This window comes from Denticeps clupeoides, chromosome 13, assembly GCF_900700375.1.
Source record: "Denticeps clupeoides chromosome 13, fDenClu1.1, whole genome shotgun sequence".
Classification (NCBI taxonomy): domain Eukaryota; kingdom Metazoa; phylum Chordata; class Actinopteri; order Clupeiformes; family Denticipitidae; genus Denticeps; species Denticeps clupeoides.
In genome coordinates this window covers 2,037,201-2,050,227 of record NC_041719.1, presented here as the reverse complement: position 1 = coordinate 2,050,227, position 13,027 = coordinate 2,037,201, and the positions used below count along the sequence as shown (strand labels likewise).

The following is a 13,027-nucleotide window of genomic DNA, read 5'->3' as shown; positions in this document are numbered from 1 at the left end:
TGTGTGTGTGTGTGTGTGAGAGAGAGAAGAACGAGGACGTGATTAAAAAAGCACCAGATACTGTTTATTTCCATCATCTATACACTGACGTACATGGTTGTGTCTAACCTACAACAAAACAGGTCCACCAGTTCATTACCCATAATTCATTACCCCACACAGGAACTGGGCGTCTCCTCGCAGGTGGGCGGGGACTCGTTAAAATAAAACTGTGGGGGGTCAGTAGTGGCGATTCGGGCGTGTGTGTGAGGAAGTGGTGACAGGAAGTGACATCACTCGCTGTCGCTGGCGTCGCTGGAGTCTGACGCGCGCTCGCTGGCGCTGTGCTGGGGAGCTTCCGAGCGGTCGCTGCTGCTGTGGGCGGGGGAGGCGCTGCCGCTCCTCCGGCCACCGGCGTCCTCGTCCTCGTCGCTGCCGCTGGCCTCGTCCCCGCTGGAGCGCGCGCCACCGCCGCCGCCGCCCCCGTTCTTCTCCTCGTCGCTGTCGTCGTCGTCGCTGCCGAAGATCTCCTCCTCGTCGCGCATCTCGCGGGTCTGCCGGTCCTCGCCGCTCTCGCTGCCGCTGCGCCGCCGCTTCCTGTCCTCGTCCGGCTGCTCCTCGCGCTCCGACTCGCTCTCAGAGTTCTCGCTCTCGCTGCCCTTCTCCTTCTCCTCACCTGTCAACGTCATCATCATCATCACCACCATCACCATCAGGTGTCTCTGATCCCACAAACATCAAGAACAAGACACTGACCGGAGTCCTGAGCGTCTTTATCCATGTCCACGTCCTCCTCATCCTCCGGCTCGTGGTTCTCCAGCTGGGCTTTTCGCGCTTCCTGTGGAACGCGGAACACGAGCAGGGTCACAACCAAACATCACACGTCCGGAGGTTCCTCACCCAGACAGACAGACTCACCTGAGCCTCCAGCTCCTTCTCGTTCATGTCCCTGTGTTTACACACCAGCACGGCGTTGGTGGTGGACTGGGCTCCAGCCTTGGCGCGTCTCTTGCTCAGACGCACTCTGGAACACGGAACAGAGGCGGAGTCAGAACCACGCACGCATGCATGCCGCTGCCCCACCCACCCCGAACCTCCGGGGGTTCCCACCTGGTCTCCAGCTCGTTGTAGTAGACACCGTCGCTGTCCCTGAAGATGAAGAAGTAGTTCTCCTCGTAGCCCTTACTGGCCTTGTTCTTCACGTTCCAGTTGTACTCCCTGGCGATCTTGTACTCGTATCTGCAGGAGGAAACGTTCTCAGTGAAACGCCACTTTCATGAGTTCCAAAATATGTAGGGAAAAACATCTGAAGAACATACACTTCCTCAGGCATGTAGTCAACATCCTCCTCAAAGTCCCTCTTGCGCTTGCGCATGGTGTCCTCGTTGGGCAGGAAGTAAGCCACAAACTGGTTTCCTTCCTCGTCCATCATACCCCTGCAAAACACAACATCAAACATCATCCAAGAACATCCAACATCATACCCCTGCAAAATGCAACATCTCTGGACATTCAGCCCCAACACAGGAGATGATATGCAGGCCCTGGATCTGATATTAAACCCACCTGATCATGGCCTGGGACATCATATCCACTCCAGCAGGACCAGAGATGTCCTTAGGCGCCGGGTCGGAGTCGAAGATGACCTGAGCGCAGGGGTTGATCCACATCTGTGAAGAGAAGATATTGTGGCGTGTTGAGATGAGGGCTTCATGGTGAAGGGCTCTACCCTCAGGGTGGAATGTTCAACTTTCATCACCTTAAAGTCAGGAAAGACGGGCAGAACCTCCACTGGCATAACTCGTGGTTTGCTGTAATGCTGGGCGATCTGGAGGAAGACAAGAAGTCAGCTGGTCTGCAGTCCAGATCGTTGGATTTTAAAACTGGACAAGCAGGACTCACAGATTTTTGTGCATCTTCAAATGTCTTCTCAATGGCAGCAATCTGGCTGTCCCGGTCCTTGTAGATCTCCTCCTCTGTGAACTGCTGTTTCACTGAAACTCCGATCCTGTGAAGAGATGAAGATGAAGAGCGGCGCATGCAGGAACCATCATGGTTCCTCCAACCTCGGGCAACGCAACTCACTTGACTTCCACTTTCTCGTTAGAAACGCCGTATCTGTTGAACTCTGTGGAGATGTACTCGGTCTTCCTCATCCACGGCACGACTTTGGCATGCTGCTGGGATCTGAGCAGGCAACAGACGTTCAGATATTTACTAGAAATACAGAGAGGGAGATGATTATGATGATGATGAGTGTCAGGCGTACCGTTTGGAACTTGAAGGAGCCTGGATGTCCTCCTCCAGAAGCTTCTCATCAGCAGGATCCAGCAGAACTGACAGAAGAGCAGTTATTTGACTTCATCCCAGTTTAATGTGTGTGTGTGTAGGTCTGTTCTGCTTACTGCTGGGGTCGATCCTGTAGGTGTCGGGGTTGATTAGGTCAATGGTGACCCCGAGGTCCGGTTCCGTCAGCAGTTCATGTTTGTGCTGCTTCTCCAGTGACGTCGCCTTATACTGAACAAACCTGTGAGGGCAGGACAACCAAGCCGCGCCGTGATATAATATTCAGAACTAAAGTTCAGGACTCTCTCAGGTCCAACATCTCAGACTGACCTCCGACCCTCACCACCCCTCACACGCCCTGTTCTCCCTCCTACCGTACTGTAACTGCCAGACGCTGCAAGAGCTTCTTCCCACAAACAGTCAGAGCTCTCAATGCACCGTCATCACCGAAAAAAACTGATAAACTCAACGGCAATACACCTCCAGTCTGATGCACCTGATTTTTTTGGCACATTCCTGCACGTTTGTCTTGTGTCCTGTTTGAAATATCCAACATAGCCACTCACAAGCATCCTACAAGATGTTGTCCAGTTACGTCTTGTTCATTGTGCAGAAAAGTACTACTTTTCTCCTATAGAGATAACCTGTACGGTATTTAAGCTTTAGTTATAGTTAGTATAGTTAAGTGTGTATATAATTTTTTTTATGATTGCACTATCATAACATTATTGCAATACACGGTATACTGTAGGTATACCAATCTTGAATCCTGATAATCGTTTACATTTCCAGCATTTACCAGGCGCCCTTATAATCAGTAGCGACAGGGACACCCCCCCCCGGACATGGTAGTAAGTGGCGCGTTTTCTCTGATTAAAGACCGGCGGGTTTTACTCACCTGTGCTGGTCGAACGGGTAGGTGATGAACTTGGGGTCGAAGGGGATGTCGGGGAGGCCGTTGCAGTACTTCACCCGACACACCACACCGGACCTAGAGAAAACAGGAGCAGCCGCGGTCAGACTCGGAGCCCCACGACAGAACGGCCGCCACGGTAACCGCCGCAAGGCTCTCACCTCTCCGGGACGCTCCTGTGCGAGGAAGCCCTGGGGGGGGAAAAAAGGAGAAGAAAGAAAACCGGCGTCACTTTCAACCAAATAACCCCATGCGCAGTTCCAACGTGCGGGTAGGAGGAGGTAAATATTACCCCCGCACGTTTAGCCCGTTAGCCGCTACCTGTGCCCGTCGTCCCGCTGCGCTTGAGTCTGGATCGTCGGCGCCATCGTGGAGGGAGCGGGCGGAGCTCCGGTTCCGATTCCGCCTTCGCAGCGTCGGGTCGTGCGGGGTAGGCAGAAGCGAACTTGGTGCCGCGCTACGCCACCGTGCCACGGCGAGGACCGAGCGGAGCCGCTCTTATTCGCGGGTCCCGGCGGAGAGAGTCCGCGGCAGCGCCGCAGCAGGAGCGGCGGGGTACTGCAGCGCAGCGCGAAATCGGCCCCAAAACAAACACTCCAGACGCCAAAAATGACTTCATTTATAACAAACCTCTCACTCGTTTATTATTTACCGGAATATACACTAATGGACAGGATTTGTTGAAAATTATTAAAAAAAAAACTATTTATATTGCTTATTAACAAGGCAAAAAACAGTAACAGTCTGCATACAATAAATGGATCTAATATTTTGTTTAAAAAGAAAATCCAATGTGAAAATATGAAAAAAGTGCACTGTCATGCTACTCGGGTTTAATGTCAGTCTTCTTGTAGTTTAAAGGGGAGTTTTAATGTCTCAGACTCCACGTTCTTCGGATGGTTTCATAATCCCCTGTGGTTCTAGATGGAGATTTAGAGGAACATGCCACAGTTTCCCTGCTGATCCTCACACATCTGTTGCTGGGTTCCAGTTCGTGCAGGACGAGCCGCCACACGCCGGGAGATCCGTTCAATTCACGAGACCAACAAAATAAAAAGAAAAGGTGCAGCTGGAGTGTCTTCTTCCCCACACTGGTCAGCGTCGACTCAGGTCTGCTGCTCATCTGACCGGTCCACCCTGCAGCGCACATCATTACAATCATCACCACCATCTCCACCACCACCAGAATTAGAACACTTTATTAATTCAGAAGGAAATTGCTTAAGGGCAGTGGTGGCAAAAGTAATCAGATGGTTGCCGGTTCTAATCCCAAGCCGCCAAGGTGACACTGAGCAAAGCACCGTCCCCACACACTGCTCACCAAGGGTGACGGTTAAAAGCAGAGGAGTAATTTCATTCATCAAAATCATCTCCACCACCACCATCATAGAATTTCCAGCTGTAGCTCTTGATCGATTTAAAGTGAAGCTCCTCACCTGGTCAGCATGTAGAGCATCTGGCCCGGATCATCAGCAACAGCCCTGCAGGAGAGAAGAGAGTGAGCGGATGCGGAGAGCCGGGTGGGTGAGGGAAGTGAGGAGTGGAGTGAGCAGTACCCGTCTCCCCAGTGGTAGAAAACTCGGTCCTGGTAGAAGAAGCAAAGGAAGAGCCACACGCTGATGGTCTCCATCCAGAAGATGACGAAGAGGAACCAGACAGAGGAGAGGAGCAGCTCACATACCATCCTGACACCTGGACACGACACGAGGACCATCATCATCACCACCACCATCATCATCATCATTACCACCAAGAACGTAAATAACGCGCTTTACACGAGGACATGCAGACAAGAACTGATGAACGTGATGTTAAATCGCGCCGCCAGCGACAAACCCGCCCCGTTTCACACAAACGAGGACTTACTTCAAATTCGCAGATTCACATTCACACGGGCTCCGTTTAAAACGACGCTTTAGTCTCACCGCAACAATGTGATGCTAACAGGCTAACAGCTGCCCCAATTTTCACTTCCGCCCTCACTTCATCACTTCCGCCCTCTGGCGGGTACCCGCTGGGCACACGATAACACACGAACTACAGATCCCACAATGCAGTGCGCACTTTGCCGACCAACTAAGACAGCACGGCGCTTTGGTGACTGTGAAGCACGAAACATTTTATTTTAGAGCTGCTTCACAACCCATTCACCCCAGTCGACTTGGAAACTGTTTCTGTACAGATTCAGCCGCAGCGTAAAGATCACGTTCGGCAAGGCAACTGAAGCGCTGCATTTTGGGATCTGTAGTGTTATCAGCGCTTCACATCACAATAATAATCTGTATAAAATGACCAGATTTATTGAATTGAGACTCGGTTCGCGAGGTCCACCTGGTGCTCAGTTCACTTTCTTTACGTTCTCAAATCGCTGCCGTGAGTAAAACTTCATCCAGTTTCCAGTACACACATATAGACACGGAGGAATTTAGTTTAATTGAATAAAATGGCTAATATAATAGACGTGTGCTTGTGGGACTGGAATAACAATTTTACCGATTAAAAATCGGTTTTAGCGATGACTGCATTACACTTTATCATGATCGAGCTTTGCAGGTCTTGTGGTAATGCATCACAATAGGAAAGTTTCTCGCCACAAAGCAAGGCTGTCATTTTAGGAATAAGTCACAAATATAAAAAAGTAAAAAAAACAAAAAAACAGCGTCCGCTATCCTTTTAAAGAGCTTCCGGTGAAAACAGGAAGTGACGCACGCTCATGCTAAGGTTGTAGCTGTTTAGCTTGTTTCTGTGATAATGGGTCCCTTTTTCTGCGGGTATGTTAATTTACCGGGTAAATGTCTTCATTAGCCGCGTCCCGGAATGGTCCTCCACGGGAACGTTTGGTTCGGCTTTGTTTAACGCGAGTTGGCAGTTAGCCTGCTCTACTTTGTTGGCCGCGTCTCGTTATTTCTGCAACACGCGTGATATTATAACGAATACTGGTATAAGTTCATTAGTAGATGAGAAGTATTCCCTTAGCTGCTTGTCTCGTGGTAAATATTTCACTTGACATCGTGCGTGGAAGAAAATATCAGGATTAGTGCATATTGTATCACACCAGGAAAGTGACGTTTAGACTTGTTATTTGTCCAGTGTGACGGGGACCGTCCCCCTGGAGAAAGTGGGGCTTGAACCCGGGTCTTTACCCTCAGGATGTCACGTGACCGCTGTTTCTGCTCCCTTCTCTTCTCCAGATGTGCAGGGATGGAGGACTTGGCTTTAGTGCAGGACTGACCAGGTTATTCGTCACTCTAGAACTGTGAGGATCGTCGGGCGAGCGGACATGTCTCTGCCGAAGGACATTGGAGAACGTGGAAAGGAGCGGGAGCGTGGGGCGCGGCCCAAGGTGCGCCAGAGCCGCTCCGAGGAGCGGCAGGACGCAAGGGTGGAGTGGCGGAAGGGGGAGCGAGGGAAGAAGAAGGGCGTGGCCGCCCGCCACCTGCCTGCCGAGAGGCCGGTCAGTGATGGGGTGGAGTACGGCGAGCTGCTCGACAGCCTGGACTCTTCTCCGGTGACGGCGAGGAGGCGGTGGCCGGGACTGGGCGTCCCTGCCAGGCAGCCGCAGGGGTCGTTGTCGTCATCGTCCCCGGAAGCGTCCGCCGCCGAGCCCGACGGCAGAGCAGCGGGAGGCAGCCGCACCCTCCGACAGAAGATACAGGATGCAGTGGGGCAGTGTTTCCCCATAAAGAGCCACAGCGCAGCGCCATCATCCTTCCAGATCTTTCCATCATCATCATCAACATCATCATCATCGTCACCATCGTCCATCGCTGCGTCCTCGTCTTCCACGTCCTCCTCTCGCCGTAAGATCCACATCAGCGAGCTTATGCTGGACAGCTGCCCCTTCCCAGCCAGGTCAGAACTGGCCCAGAAGTGGCACCTCATTAAGCAGCACACTGCCCCCATTTCCCAGCCTGCCCTGCTAGAGTCTCTGGGTGGTGCTACAGGGGGCGCTCCGGGCGCGGAGGAGGACGAGGACGACCGCCTGCGCGAACGCCGGAGGATCAGCATCGAGCAAGGGGTGGAGCCTCCGCCCAATGCTCAAATCCACACGTTCGAGGTGACCGCCCAGATCAACCCGTTATACAAGCTGGGTCCCAAACTGGCGCACGGCATGAACGAGCTGGCGGGGGACGAGCGTGCCACCCTGCAGCAGCAGCAGCAGCAGCAGCAGCTCCTCCTCCGTCAGCAGCAGCAGCACCACCAGCTCCTCCTGCAGAGCTGCCTGGACACTCTGGACGAGGTGGCCGCGTCCTCCGGCGCCACGGCTACTCCCCTCGGGGCCGACAGCTCCGCCCTCCAGGCCGAGCCCGCCAAATCTCAGGAACGCTACCGCATCCACACCCAGATCGACTACATCCACTGCCTGGTGCCCGACCTGCTGCAGATCACCAACCTGCCCTGCTACTGGGGCGTGATGGACCGCTACGAGGCGGAGACCCTGCTGGAGGGCAAGCCCGAGGGCACCTTCCTGCTGCGAGACTCCGCCCAGGAGGACTACCTGTTCTCCGTCAGCTTCCGGCGCTACGGCCGCTCGCTGCACGCGCGCATCGAGCAGTGGAACCACAACTTCAGCTTCGACGTGCACGACCCCAGCGTCTTCCACGCGCCCACCGTCACCGGCCTGCTGGAGCACTACAAGGACCCCAACTCCTGCATGTTCTTCGAGCCGCTGCTGTCCAACCCCGTCCACCGCACCCAGCCGTTCAGCCTGCAGCACGTCTGCAGGGCCGTGGTCAGCAGCCGCACCACCTACGACGGCATCGGCGCGCTGCCCATCCCCAGCGCCCTCAAGGAGCACCTGAAGGAGTACCACTACAAGCAGCGGGTCCGCATCCGCCGCCTGGACGCCTGCTGGGAGTAGGCCTCGGGACCACGCCCCCACAAGCTAAACCAAGTGCTCTTCTCCACGTCTTCCGCCGGGAAGAAAAAGCTCGGAATATAAAGAGAGGTTTTTCTTTTAGAACGTATTCTACTGTGATTTTTGTTGGTTGAAATTGTTATTTAAAGACGTTTTTTTGGGCTTCAGCGGCATCGCAGGTTTGGAGGTTTTACTAAAATGCAGTAACCAGTATAACCATCATAAGCCTTAATTTTCACTGGAATGTAAAAGTACTCCATCACTCCATCCTTTATGGTGTTTATCGTCTGCATACAGGGTCGTTTACTGCTTCTCCTGCTTTGTCGGACCAGATGTACTACTGAGGAACAGGAAGTCTGCATTCCGGGGCGCGATGGTCCTTTTCCATCCGCCTGGACCCTTCTGATGAATGTAACGTCCGGCGAAGCCCCTGCTTCATACCTCACTGTTATAATCATCTTAATCATGACATGCAGCTCTGTAAAGGGAGCACGAAGGTCTGACTTGTTCAGGAGGACCCCAGCAGGACCACGTCAGCGGCAGCTGGAGAGAAGACCAGGCTGAGGTCTCCGGATCTTCATTGGCTAACTTGCCTTCACATTCCGCGTTCTGGTCTTCAGCGATGACCTGGTTCAGATGAACGAGTATTCTGTTTAAAAGCAGGTCATGTTCATAATTGTCACCCAGGAGGTGAGATTCTGATTCTGGAGGCCAGTTGGGTACATCTTAATACATCTTAATATTTCTTGTTATTATTGTTTCTGTTATTATTATTTGGCACATTTTTTTTATTAAACTGCTGATTTGTGTATGTTGAATCATTCACTTCGTGGTTTAATTCATCTCTGGATGAAAGCACAGAATTGAACCTGCGTTCTTTATGAAACAGCTTATTGTCTGATGCCAGAAGATGAATTATTGAAAATGCTGTCACATAGCTTTATAATATTGTTAAGGCTTTTTATCCTAATATAAACTTATTATAAACTATTTTGAAATTTGTGTTTGTTTTTCTTCTGATAATTTGTGAACAATTATCTGCACTGATTCCTTTATGGTCCGTTTGACAAGGACACATATCTCAGCATATCTACTAAAAAAATGAAGCTGTCATCCACAATAATATCATTTGTGCATCATACTGTACTGTATTGGGGTGGCCTTGCGATTAAGGAACCGGCCCCGTAATCAGAAGGTTGCCGGTTTGAATCCCGATCCGCCAAGGTGCCACTGAGCAAAGCACCATCCACACACACACTGCTTAACACTGATGGGTTAAATGCAGAGGACAAATTTCACTGTGTGCACCGTGTGCTGTGCTGCTGTGTATCACAAGTGACAATCACTTCACTTCATTATTCATTACAAAAACTTGAAATAAAAAAAACCCATAAAATCAATTTCAAATTTCAAATTTGAAATGAAATTTTACAGAAATAAACATATGGAGGGGTACCATTGCCTAAATTAAATAATTAAAAAAATTCACAGTCAGCGCATCATGAATTACTTCTGTCTGTCAATGGGCGGGACTAATGAAGACCTTGCCTGTGTCCTTTCCAACATGGTACTACCGTTCAAGATATTGGTCAGAATAACTTTACCTTAAAACTTGACTAAAGAGCTTATTTGCTTGTCCACAATAAATGATTACGGCCGAGGTCTTAATGTAGAACTCTACGGAACCAAGGTCCAATTAAGTCAAAGTCAAAGTCAAAGTCAGCTTTATTGTCAATTCTGCCACATGTACAGGACATGCAGAGAATTGAAATTACGTTACTCTCTGACCCATACAAGTAACATTAAATACAAAACAGTAACATTGAATACAAAGGTATAAATACAATTTTTAAAAACAATATACAATTTTAAAAACACCATATACAAATAAGGGCACATGGTGGAGAGTGCAAACCCATGTAGTGCAACAGAGGTAAGTTCAAGTGAGGTAGTTGGCAGACCAGAGCTGCACAGAGTGACTGGTGCATGGTCAGTTTGTGTGTGTTAGGGTTCAGAAAGTTTGTGGAGCAGAAGAGGGGAGTGAGGGGAGTGGGGGCAGAGCCGGGAGGGAGTTGAGTTTCCTGACAGCCTGATGGGTGAAGCTGTCCTTCAGTCTGCTGGTCCTGGCCTGGAGACTCCGCAGTCTCCTCCCTGATGGCAGCAGGCTGAAGAAGGTTTGCATTGGGTGGGTGGGATCAGCTGCTATGCAGAGGGCTTTCTTGGTGAGGCGTGTGCTGTAGATGTCTTGGAGGGAGGGGAGAGGGACACCGATGATTCTCTCAGCTGCTGTGACTATGCGTTGGAGAGTTTTTTGGCAGGACGCATTGCAGGCTCCAAACCACACAGTGATGCAGCTAGACAGGATGCTCTCGATGGTTCCCCGGTAGAATGTGTACATGATACCCCAACTTAATAGCACTTTCTGCTTTAGGTTTGACAAGAGAGTTGCTGAAGTTAAGGGGGAAGGGGCCGTTAGTAGTAGTGTTAAAACCCTTGACTTCATATCATATTGAATTTATCTATTTAATCTTCACAGTCTCAGCCATCCATATTTTACTGAGGATCTTAAACTGTTGTCCCATCCGGAGTCTCATGTAGGGGAACAGGTGTTAACCTTTTTTATCTTCTTTATTATTAGCTTAAGGTGGACAGTTGTGGATTATGGTAAATTTCACAAAGATGATGAACATGAACAAGACTTAGGGTGAATCATGAGAAGAATCATGAGAAGAATCAAGAATCATGAACTCAACCAGTAAAATCACAGATGCAGCTCCACAGCAGAATTAAAAAGATCCAAGACATAAGTATATTTAAAACTTCTAATAAAAATGCAGAAAATATGATGTGCAAAGCAGGGCAGTAGTTTACACAGCACCTGGTCACAGTGCTTCCAGGAGGATGAGGGGGGCTCATCATCGGCCTCATGCATGTTCTCTGAGGGCGAGGAGATGTTCTAAAGCTCCCCCTCCCAGGACAGAGACGTCACCCACGCATTCGGAGATCTCTGAGCTCGGCGCGGTGGCCATCTGACGCAGTGCAGCAGCTGACACACCTGTCCTACATTATTGTCCTACATACAACAACGCATTGCATGGCGTGGTGCACCTCAGGAACCCTCAGAACTCCTCCCGTCTTCACGCCGTAGGAATTTTTGTCTTCTGCTTTGCAGTGCTTCATCGGTACATCTCCATTACAGCATGTTCCACTACCCGCCAAGCAGATATCAGAACTTCTGATATGTTCATAGAGTTAACAGGTTAGAGGTTAATTCACATAAAATTAATCTACTGCAGAGACGCTCAAGAATTATTCATTTGATTCTATTAAGCTGATCTTCAGCGGAATATTCATGAAGGTTCCAACTGTGTGGATGAAACAGAACTGTATTTGTGGATTCATCACCGTGTGAGATGTTTGCTGTTTATATAAAGTTGAATATTTTCCAGTTTCAATATTGATTAATGTCCCATCAGAACACCTGCAAGAGCTCAGGATCTGGACGTGACCTCCAAATCTGCTTTACCTCTGGTTTGTTCTTGTTCTAGCGTCTCTGCTACGGCGGATTAAATACTTTTTCAGGAGGTTCTCAGCTTAGTTGCCTTTGCTTTTTGATGTGTGGACCTGTGGAAAAGATCCTGGACGGTCATTTCATTGGGTCTTCAGATGTAGACATCCGTCTCATTGACATTAGAGATCATTTAGACCACTCACTGGCAACTCACTTTGATGTGTGGACTTCCTCACTCTTTTTTTCCAGAGAAGGTTTCGCCGTTTCATTTAAATTTTCCTGGCCTGTACCTCCAGGATCAGGCCAGATTGATCCCATTACTGGCTGTTGCCGGAGAGGTTAAAGGTCACACTGCAGGAAAACGCTGCTGCTGGTCAGATTGATTCTGCTGCTTGGTATCGATTCTGCCGGATGGGCAGCAGGAGGGTCTGGAGAGAAATGCGCACATCCATTAAAAATATTTTAAAATGCCGCCATCGTCCGTCTCATCTGGACATAATTGTCGATTTTGTTCATGGAGCGGCCTGATTGATGTGTGCGCTGAACAATAACCTGAGTTAATAAGCTCTAAGGCTAATGAAGACCGAATTTATCCTTTAACGCCGATGAGGCTGAAAAAACAAATTAGCGGCTATTAGGACGCTTCGAAACGTCATTCTGTGAAATACTCCTCACTGTTGACCTCTACAGGCCTCGATATATATCAACCAATGCAGCCGAGAGAAATAAACGTTTAAATAAAGATTTAAATATAAAGTGATGGACGGTGTGGCAGTGGTGATTTAGTGGGTAAGGAACCTGGACCCGAGTCCCGAACCGCCAAGGTGCCATCGAGGTCCCCTCGATGAAGGTCCCGTCCCCACACACTGCTCCTGTCATGGCTGCCCACTGCTCACCAAGGGTGACGGTTATATACAGAGGGCACGTTTCACTGTGTCACCGTGTGCTGTGTGTATGACAATGACAATCACTTAAAAAAAAAATCTCAGTTTCTCACATCTTATGATGGTCCGGAGATGGACGGTGGAGATTCGGCGAAATGCTGGAACTTGCTGATGTGCACCTCACAGATCGTGTCTCGTGAGATAAAGAAACATCTCAGTTTCTCCCATCTTATGAAGCTGGTTTTAAATATGGACCAGAGAGATGGACGGTGGTTGAACAGTCTCAGTTTCATGAAAGTGCCTTGAGTGAACAATGCCGAACTCAACATCAATAAATAATTGATTAGATGCTAATGTTCAAACTATCCTATCAAACCCCGGCGGGCAGGACACTCCACTGATTATACATCTTCATTCCAGCGCTGCGTCAGGTATTGATGGCTCAGCCTGGTGCTAATTGGACCTCCTTTGGTATTGTGGATCGCATATTTCATCTGCGTCGGACCATTGATCTGCACATCTCAAGGGCAGATCAGTTCCTCCAGCATCTGGAGCGTCTTCATATCTTCCACGCTATTGATCTGCTGTAGCACAAT

At 49.7% G+C, this 13,027-nt stretch overlaps 2 protein-coding genes and 1 long non-coding RNA gene across 7 annotated transcripts; 1 reads left to right on the top strand and 2 right to left on the bottom strand.

Moving 5' to 3' along the window:
- Window positions 1–42: 42 nt before the first annotated feature.
- paf1 (PAF1 homolog, Paf1/RNA polymerase II complex component) lies at window positions 43–3,700 on the bottom strand. Its single transcript, XM_029001336.1, has 14 exons — window positions 3,500–3,700; window positions 3,340–3,369; window positions 3,164–3,256; window positions 2,385–2,506; window positions 2,249–2,315; window positions 2,065–2,166; window positions 1,882–1,987; window positions 1,739–1,807; window positions 1,546–1,649; window positions 1,299–1,415; window positions 1,090–1,218; window positions 898–1,003; window positions 736–817; window positions 43–655 (listed from the first exon to the last, which is right to left on the bottom strand). The coding sequence occupies exons 1-14, from the start codon at window positions 3,544–3,546 to the stop codon at window positions 273–275; spliced, it is 1,557 nt and encodes a 518-aa protein (XP_028857169.1). The 5' UTR covers window positions 3,547–3,700; the 3' UTR covers window positions 43–272.
- Window positions 3,701–3,788: 88 nt separating this feature from the next.
- LOC114802433 (uncharacterized) lies at window positions 3,789–5,192 on the bottom strand. The gene is made up of 4 exons (XR_003751724.1): window positions 5,045–5,192; window positions 4,735–4,870; window positions 4,615–4,659; window positions 3,789–4,315 (listed from the first exon to the last, which is right to left on the bottom strand). It is a non-coding gene; the product is annotated as an uncharacterized LOC114802433 (long non-coding RNA).
- On the top strand, window positions 4,675–9,038 carry socs9 (suppressor of cytokine signaling 9). Of its 5 annotated transcripts, XR_003751723.1 has the most exons (3): window positions 5,875–5,949; window positions 6,370–8,126; window positions 8,334–9,038. XR_003751723.1 is itself a non-coding variant. In XM_029001333.1 (2 exons), the coding sequence occupies exon 2, from the start codon at window positions 6,459–6,461 to the stop codon at window positions 8,037–8,039; it is 1,581 nt and encodes a 526-aa protein (XP_028857166.1). In that variant the 5' UTR covers window positions 4,675–4,935; window positions 6,370–6,458; the 3' UTR covers window positions 8,040–9,038. The 5 variants fall into 5 exon arrangements, 4 of the variants coding, with proteins under 4 accessions (XP_028857166.1, XP_028857168.1, XP_028857167.1 ...); XM_029001333.1 differs by lacking the exon at window positions 5,875–5,949 and adding an exon at window positions 4,675–4,935 and having other exon boundaries at window positions 6,370–9,038; XM_029001335.1 differs by having other exon boundaries at window positions 5,831–5,966; window positions 6,370–9,038.
- Window positions 9,039–13,027: the final 3,989 nt, after the last annotated feature.